The sequence below is a fragment of the Gymnoscopelus microlampas genome (assembly GCF_963454915.1).
Source record: "Gymnoscopelus microlampas genome assembly, chromosome: 13".
Taxonomy (NCBI): Eukaryota; Metazoa; Chordata; class Actinopteri; order Myctophiformes; family Myctophidae; genus Gymnoscopelus; species Gymnoscopelus microlampas.
This window is the reverse complement of record NC_139950.1, coordinates 10877108-10886807: the sequence shown is the minus strand read 5'-3', so window position 1 is coordinate 10886807 and position 9700 is coordinate 10877108. Positions and strand designations below refer to the sequence as shown.

General features: G+C 41.9%; 1 protein-coding gene across 1 annotated transcript in view; it reads right to left on the bottom strand.

Moving 5' to 3' along the window:
* The window catches only part of lrmda (leucine rich melanocyte differentiation associated), a 410111-nt gene extending 401333 nt beyond the window's left edge, over positions 1-8778 (bottom strand). The window contains exons 1-2 of the mRNA XM_084075454.1: positions 8561-8778; positions 4360-4460 (exon numbers count right to left, since the gene is read on the bottom strand). Of these exons, the coding sequence (XP_083931580.1) occupies positions 4360-4460; positions 8561-8602 (143 nt within the window). The 5' untranslated portion in view covers positions 8603-8778. The remainder of the gene's footprint in view (positions 1-4359; positions 4461-8560) is intronic.
* Between the last annotated feature and the right edge of the window lie 922 nt (positions 8779-9700).

Below are 9700 nucleotides of genomic sequence, written 5' to 3'. Positions count from 1 at the left end.
CCTCTCTCCTCAGAACCTCCTTTGATGTTCAGTAATGATATCTGACATCTAAGATGCCCCCTTAAACCCGAATTGAAAATGTATAATGAATTAGTAATATCTCAGTTATTAATATTTGATTTTGAACATCCCCAAGTTCCTAACCTGACACATTCTAGGGCAAGAAAACATAATGCTGGGCTTGATCTCCCCTTAACCCTTTAAGACCGGGAACGCATCTCTGTCATTGTAAGATTTATTTGGCTATTCAAAAATAGCAGATCTACAAGCTCATAGCGCGGCACCGAGTGCCGCGCTATGAGCTTGTAGATCTGCTATTTTTGAAAAATCGTGAAAATGTGTGCAAATCTTTTTTTAAAGTGACATTTTTTGATTCTCTTACAACTTCTGGGGGTCCCTGGAACTAAATATTTTGAGATGGGGGTCCACGGCCATACAATTTTTGAGAACCACTGATATGATAGCAAATATGTTTTTTTTATGTTAGGATTTATAAGACATTTGTTGAATCCCCAGAAGCAAAGATTTGAGTTACAAATGTTCGCTTTAAAAATACATATATCCAAAGATTTGCACACATTTTTCCCGATTTTTCTAAAAATAGCAGATCTACAAGCTCATAGCGCAGTGCCGTGCTATGAGCTTAGATCTGCTATTTTTTAATAGCCAAAGAAATCTTCAAATTACACAGATGCATTCCCGGTCTTAATGGGTTAAACCAACACATATTATTTCTCAAATCAGCTTTCATAAAGCCGATGGGAGAATCTTCTTTCCTGCATGTCCATCCCGGTAACTACACAAGAGTCTGACAGATTACTCTGTTCCAAGCAAACGCAGCGTTATGAGACCATGGATTACAGTCTGTTTACAGAACAGTTAAGAGGCGAAGCGCTTTGGTTATCAAAGATATTAATGCCCAGATGGCTTCCAAAGTGTACAGAGGTATACCATCGCTGCATCATCTGTGTTATCAGTACAACTATCCTAACCTAAATAGCTGAGGGATAACATGAAGGAAAACATGGAAGAAAAACAGCCAGACACCTGCTCTTGCGATGGATAGTGCTGTCACGGTCATGAAATCTTACTTGACGATTAAATGTCATACATATATGTGCGATTAACGATTTCATTGTGTTTGTGGCATTGAACATTGAAACATGTACATAAAAATTACATTTCTGTTTGCCTGTTAGGCTTTATAAACAAAAATTGCACAGGCCTCTTCCTTTGATTTGTCGGTTGAAAAACAAAAACTCCTCTCCAAATGTTGAACTATTTTCTACTCGAGACACCCAGAGTGCTTAGCCGATAAGAGCGATAAAACGCGACGTGCATTGCTGGGAAGAGCGCTCCGTCTCTTCCAGGCAGAAAGGCGCTGGAAGCTCAAAAAACACTTTGTGTTCTACTCTGGTTTTAGTATAAGAATGAGAACTTTTGGAGCACTGTGGAGAAAAAACACGCAGTGCTGTGTCTTCTCCAAGTGTGGTGTGTGCAGGGCCAGGCCTACAGGTAGAACATCGCATATACAGGTATATACACACACACGTAGATATCGCATTGGCTACTCTAATTGTATATACTGGCAACAGTGCTGGGGACATGTTTACGGTGGTACTCAACAGTGAAACCTGTATGGCCATCTTTAGAAGAATTACCGAGACACCTGCCCTCCGAGTACAAGTGACTTGACTGAATACCGGAGACGGATAAATGAACATGAGTCAGCCGGTAATTACATGAGATATCACACATTACTTAATCATTATCGAGCTGCTTCCTCGTTGTAACCGCTTTGATAGCACTTCAAAAAAACAATATGGAACACCCCGTGACCATCGAGTCTAACGCTGATTGAAAAACAGAGTGCAGTTTGCACATTTTGCCCAATTACCTTTGTTTGGCACTCGAGGAGGCAATCATGTTTGAAACCTGGAGTAAAGTATGCCCTCGACAGATGAAAAGGTTAATCAAGACCCGTACGAACCAATGCTCGCTTTCCAATCGCAGCGGTTCATTAGGAATATTAATGCCCCGATAAGCACACAATTATGCACGGCACATTGGGGCAGTGGTGGGATTTAAGCAATTATTAGTGTGACAAGACCGCAGCGCAAAGCAAATCAATTAAATGGAAGAACCCACGTTTCAGGGCAGGCAGAGATAACCGCTTCGAGGCAAACAATTTTCACGTGACAAAAGCGCTCGCCCGTTCAAAAGTCTCCGCGGCCTGACAGGTCAAGGAACGGCTTGAGAAACAAAACACCTCATCGGTGTCATTTTAGATTTCTTTGAGCTATTCAAAAATAGCAGATCTACAAGCTCGTAGCGCGGCACTCGGTGCCGCGCTATGAGCTTGTAGATCTGCTATTTTTGAAAAATCGTGAAAATGTTTGCCAATCTTTTTTAATACTTTTTTTTAATCAAATCTTTGCTTCTGGGGGGTCTCTGGAACAACATATTTTGAGATGGGGGTCCGCGGTCAAATACATATCATATTGTGGTCCTTGACATGAAAACCACTGATATTATAGCAACAAGTTTTTTCTTAGGATTTTTGTTTAGAAATTTTCAAAAAAATAGCAGATCTACAAGCTCGTTGTTGAGCTTGTAGATCTGCTATTTTTTTTAAAAGCCCAAAGAAATCTAAAATCACACCCTGTGTGAAGGTAGCGGCGCCTTTGATACATTTTGTCATCGATATGTGTTTATAATGTGTTTATAGCCACGTGTCACGTGAAGCTTGCTTGACCAATCACTTTGTTGACGCACCTGACCAATCAGAACGTTGACGCACACGGACAAAGTCAGGTATAGAGCAGGATCCGCTCTATACCTAAAGGTATAGATAGAGCGACTAGCACCGCTAAAAATGACAGAGATACGTCCCTGGATTGAATGGGTTAATTGCCAGGTCTACCTAGCGACTGATCATCCCTCACATCCTGTCAAGAGGAATCTTTTCTTTCTATTTGCCCCTGCATTAGCGTGTCACGTTGTTGATTGATCAGGCCTTTTATCCTGCCCCCCCCGTGTAGCACCGGCCACCCCCCAACCTCCGGTTCTGATGATACTCTGACCACCTCGTAAACAATGTACACATTAGTGCAGTGGTTCTCAAAGTGGGGTCCGAGGAACCCCCAGGGGATCCTTGAGGGGGGTTTCAGGCGTCCCCAACAAAACCGTTTAATATAGTATCAAAATCAGTTTAACCACTTTAACTTTAACCCCATCAGCGATTTCAAAATAGCCGATCTACAAGCTCATGAAGTGTTGCGATGTGACGCGTCGTTAGCTTGTAGATCTACTTTTTTCAGAATACCATGAAAAAGGTTGGACATTTTTTGAATATTTTTGAAATATTTTAACATCACAAATCTTGCAAGAGGGGCCCTGGAACTAAATATTTTCTGATGGGGGTCTGCGTACAAATACATATTAACTCATTCAGTGCCACTGGACGTCTAAAACGTCCGTTGATATAAGCCCTGTGTGCCACAGGACGTTTAAACGTTTGTTTGTTTGTTTGTTTGTTTTTGAAAAAAAAAGTTTAGAACCCAAGATATGCTGATTTGAAGATTTGCTGCTCCATTCACTCTTTGTTTAACTTCTTACTGAAAAAGGCTGTATTTCGGCTCCTAAGCACTTTTTTTTACAATTAATTTTGGCTGTGGCACTCAGAGCCAAAATTCCATAAATAAGCTGGGCACTGAATGAGTTAAAGAAAACTGCTGCATTAGTGCACAGATGCATTCTGCCTGCAAGCAGAGGCCTCTACAGTACATTGGAAAACTTGAGATTACGTTGCCACAAGGTATACTGCTCTAACTTTTACTGAATTATAGTAATAAATTCAATGTAAATATCAATGTGTACATTTCCATATAACAAACTAGCACTAACAAACTAGGCTTTATTCAGAAAAGGGCTAGTGAGTGTCTCCGCTGAGCAGTTGTAAAGAAGCAGGTCAAGTTCTAAACTAAATTGCAGGGGGGGGGGGGGGAATCAAAACAAAACTCATGTATTTAACTGTCCGTAGCCATTACATGTTCTCCCAAAAGTGCAGATCAGATTATGCATAGTAGTGAAGGTTGTCTGTCATTACAGGAATAAAACTTTCGCAAACATGTCCCGTCTACACGGTTACACATTGGTGAAAGATTTAGCGCAACAGCAACAATCCTTTCTCCAGGTAATTCAGTGTTGTCATCGGTTCAACACGAAGTGTGCATCAGTCATCATACACTTCCTACACAGTAAAATGCTGAGTGTATAAATGGAACCAAAAGGGTCCTTTCGTACACTCTAGAGAGTTAAATTAACACTCAGGATGTTATATTGTGTCTCCCACAGTACCTGAGCTGATTGAAGCTGAGATCCAGTCGTCTTGCCAGCTGCCCATATCTGTCACCAAGGAAGTCAGGGATGTCTTTGCAGTCATGTCCGATGAAGGAAACCTTAAAGAAACAACACAGAGAGAGTTTATTGGCTTTAAAGCAGTGGCTCTAAAAACTTTTGTCATGTCAAGGAGCCCAAATGTATATGTATTTGGCCACGGACACCCATCTGAAAATGTGATGCGATGCGAGTGCGAACTAGCCAACAGCAACTCGGGACTCTTCTTGAATCACTGCCCTCTAGACCATTGGATCTCAAAGTGGGGTCCGGGGACCCCCAGGGGTACTTGAGGGGGTTCCAGGGGGTCCCGAGCTCAATGATTGATAGGAACCAAATGGACCCTTATGGGTCTTTTTAGAGTGTACAAATGGAACCAAATGGACCCCAACATTGATTTTACAATATGAATTGGGGTCCCAGAGATAGAAATGCCATTAAATGGGGGTCCGTAGCCTAATGCATGTCAAACTGGGGGTCCTTGAAATCAAAATGGTTGAGAATCACCGCTAGAGCCGTAAAAAATCTTCTCTTATGAGTCCCTGGCTTATCTTTTCAAATGGGGGTCCGCGGGCTAATAAGTGTCAATTTGGGGGTCCTTGACATTGAGAACCACTGCTCTAGACCCTCCTGTCTAGCATCAGGGCATTCTTAAGCTCTGCAATGTTGTTAGCGCCGCTGTTGCGCCGTAGTAGAAGACGCACGCCTCTTTCCCTGCCCGGCTGTACCTTGGGTCGTCTCCCACAGTTTGTCAGTTTGCTTGCCACCAGATATGGGTGACTGACGCAGTGCCCAGCCAGCCTCATCCTTTTTTCTCTGACAGGTCCAAGTTTCTATGCGAACACAATAGGCTCTATGCACAGCAGCCATATTGGAAAGAAATTGGGCGTCTTCTCACTTCCTTCACAGGTGTTACCAATGATACTAATGAAGGCTCTGTTCCATTCTGGTCAGGGTGCTGATATCGTGCATGTTGGCTCACTAGAAACACTCCATTTTGGTTCCCAAATTGCCCCTTACGGTGGGTGTGTAACTCTGAGAGTGTACAAATGGAACCAAATGGACCCGTAAGGGTCCATTTGGTTCCATTTGTACACTCTCAGAGTTATGGGGGTCCTTGAAAATGAGACAACCACTGTGCCACACTAAATGGAACAGAGCCTTAATTAGTATCATTGGTAACACCTGCGAAGGAAGTGAGGAAGAAGTAATTCCCAATATGGCTGCTGTGCAAAGAGCCTATAGAGCGTCGCAGTTCCGCCACTTCCTGGTGCCGGAAGTAAATACTCGATGCATTTTTCCCATTGACTTTTCCAAAAATATTTATATCAATCAATTTAAGCCTAGAATCAAGCCATCCAGGATCCTGGTGAATCATGACCATAAAACCTTTTTTTCTGTGATTTTTTTATTTATTTTATATTTAATGATATGATATACTATATTTAATAAATACCCTTTGTTTTGCCGTTTTCAAAAAAGTTTTTTCACAGAATCAAACGTTTTATGGTCATGATTCACCAGGATCCTGGATAGCTTGATTCTAGGCTTAAATTAATTTATATAAATATCTTTGTAAAAGTCAATGGGAAAAATGCATTGAGTATTTACTTCCTGCACCAGGAAGTGGGCGGGAACTGCGACGCTCTATTGGCCCGTGTTTGGGGAAGGGAAGCCCGGGCGGGGACTCCGGGGAGGAGGGTGATACTGGTCACTGCTCATACTCCTACGGGCTGGGGGCGGCACTTGTCAGCGGGGAGTGTTGGGCGGGAGGAGTAGGGCGAAGGCTCTATGTCCTCCTGGTGGGGGCTCCTCACTGGCAGGTGAGTGAGGAGGACACAACAGCAGTGACCGCACAGAAATGTGTGTGGGGAGGAATCAATTGGCATGACGACTAAATTGTGGAGAGAAAGGGGGTAAACATTATTGTCTAATTTAAATTTAATATTAAATGAAAATAGCAACATTTTGAATTTTGTGAGACAAATCTTCTCTTCTGGGGGTCCCTGGCACAAAACATTTTCAGATGTGGGGTCCGCAGCCAAATATATATGAATGAGGTAGACTGAAAGAACGAGCCCAATCGATGGTCTTGAAGGGCGGAGCCAGACCCAGGCGCTGGATTCCAGCGCCTGGGTTTGGAGCACTCTGATTGGTTAGGAGATAACAAGGTCCTAAGACCAGCGTTCGTGCAAGGTTCTCCCAGGCTTTTTTTCTTTTGAAACAAAAAAGAAGGCATGGGTTTCCGAGGCTATGAATGAGGTGGTCCTAGGCACATAAATGTTTGAGAACTACTGATTTAGAAGGCATTTGTAGAATCGGCCTCAGGTCTTAATGTGGGTTTAAGTGGTTAAACATTTTGATGCCATGTCAACTCATTTAGCTGGGGACCGCCTGGAACCCCCTCTAGGACCCCTGGGGGTCCCCGGACCCCACTTTGAGAACCACTGCTTTATGTTAAGACATAATTGCTTGGTAAGCATGACAACACTGTTTTGGACTACATAGGGAGCACAAACAAAACATTACATGCTTTACATGAAACTACCATTTGGTATTGGCTGTATACAGTAATGCAGGAACATTACACTTAAGAGTGGGGTCCGGGGACCCCCAGGGGTCTTTGAGGGGGTCCCCAGCAAAGTTAGTAAAAATCAGTTTAGCCACTTTGACCACGATGTCACGCGTTGTGAGCTTGTAGATCTGCTATTCTCAAACAAATCTTGAAAATAAATGTGCACGTTTTGGAATATTCTTTTTACATTTTAACAACGCAAACCTTGCATGGGGGTCCTTGACACGCAAAGGTTTGAGAACCACTGATTTATAATACTATAGGGAGGATGAGTCACTGGTTCTAGAGACAGGTTATGTCTGCCAGTCAGTTAATTCTGCATGCCATAGGGATGCTACAGTACCTACCCACCCAGCATAATAACACAATTATTTATACTATATTTATACTCAAACATTTGTATGTCAAGGACCCCCAAATTAATATGTATATGGCCCTGGACCCCCATTGTAAAAAAAAAAAAATTGTGCCTGGGACCCCCAATACAAGATGTGTGTTGTTAAAATGTTTCAAAAATGTTCAACATTTTGAAAATAGCGTATCTCTTCGATCTACGTGTCGCTGCGCTGTGAGCTTGTAGATTAGCTATTCTGAAATAGATGTATATAGGGTTAAAGACATGTGAGTGGTTAACCTGATTTTGATGGTATGTTAACTCATTTAGCTCGGGGACCACCTGGGACCCATTCAAGGACCCCTGGGGGTCCCCGAACCCCACTTTGAGAACCCCTGCTATACACACACATTATTATATAGTCTGTTTCACAGTGAGAAGAACAGAATGGTGTTATTATTTCAGAGCCCTTGCAAATATAATGCATATACACACAGGCAGTGCTGGGGAAAAGTACTACATTTCTTTACTTTAAGTAAAAGTATCAACACCGCAATGTAGAAACATGTAGATGACCTGACAAGTAAAAGTCAATCCATCAAAATTTAATTGAGTAAAAGTACAAAAGTATTGGCATGAAAATATAAAGTACCAAAAGTAAAAGTACTCATTATGCAGAATGTCCCATTTCACAAGGTATCATTATGCATAAAATGTATTTAAATCTTTTGAAAATAGCAGATTTTTCAAAGAGCCAAAAGTTGACAAATAGACAAAGTTTAAATAGGGCTGAAGTGGTTAATGTAGGCCTGTGTTTTGTAATAATAATATAAATCTACAAAGTAACTAGTAACTGAAGTTTTCAAATAATTGTAGTGGAGTAAAAGTACAATATTTGCCTCTGAGGTGTAGTGGAGTAGAAGTAAAAGAATTGAAAATTGGAAATATTCCAGTAAAGTGAGAGTACCTCAAAACTGTGCTCAAGTACAGTACTTGAGTAGATGTACTTAGTTACTTTCACTTTCCACCACTCCATACAGGCAGGCTAAAAGCACTGACTAGTGAGAGAAAGCCAAGTCACATGACATGAGTCAGCCTCAGAACGAGGGAAGTTGCTGGTGCATTCCTCCTCTGCGCACTACAAAACTACACTTTTGCTTTCTTAAAGAAAAACAACAACAACACGACACTGAAACAAACAAACCCACCAACAACCGACAGACACAAACTGGAGGGAGTAAACATAAACTTACTTGCGTGCCATTCAATGCGACCACTGATTCGCTGCGTGCCATAACTTTATGATGATGATGATGATGAGTCACAGACAGAGCACTCTTTGTAGACGACAACAAACTACTGACAGCAACGCAACAACGCACGTCCCCCCGCCGACGAAAGCAGCACCGTTACAACATTCAGCGTTATTTCGTTGTAAAATACGTTTTGCGGCACAACTTGACGTTTCCAATTTACCTCCTCTTCCGCATGTTTGTTGCTCTGTAATCAGCTGACCTAGTGGTAACCGGAAAAGTCGCCCCAAAACACGCTCGCCCCCAGTGCAAATGGCCCCTTTTACGGGTGTCTAACTCTGAGAGTGTACAAATGGAACCAAATGGACCCGTAAGGGTCCATTTGGTTCCATTTGTACACTCTCAGAGTTATGGGGGTCGTAGAAACCACTGTGCTACACTAAATGGAACAGAGCCTTCATTAGTATCATTGGTAACACCTGTGAAGGAAGTGATAATATGGCTGCTGTGCATAGAGCCTATTAGAAGGTTAGAAATATGTTTAGGGTGAGGCATACTTTTAGGATTAGGAATGAGGTTTAGGAATAAGGTTAGGTTTATTTTAGGCATAGTTTTACTGAGGTTATGTTTAGGAATATCAGGTGGCGACTGTTCTTAGGTCGCCGGATTTTCCCCGGGGTGACTTTGTTTTGGGGCGAGTGTTTTGGTATTCGACCCAACAGCCGGCCAGGCCGGCGCTTCTTATTGATGTAATCACACACAGCCGTGCTGCCAGTGCCTGCCCTATGCAGCCAGATCTATACAGTCTATGAGTCAGGTCCATCTGCAAGGAAAACAAACTAGTGGTGGGGAAAGTACTCAAATTTGTTTTACTCAAATAAAAGTACAGCAATGTAGAAATACTCCGTTACAAGTAAAAGTCTGGAATTCTAAATGTACTTGAGTACAAAGAACAAAAGTATTTGAATCAAAATATACTAAAAGTAAAAGGCCTAGTCATTGTGCAGAATGTTCCATTTCACAAGTTTTCAAAATGTATAAAAATCTATTGAAAGTAATATAATATAATAATATTTGCCTCTGAGATGCAGTGGAGTGGAGTAGAAGTAAAAGCATTGAAAATTGGAAATAGTCCAGTAA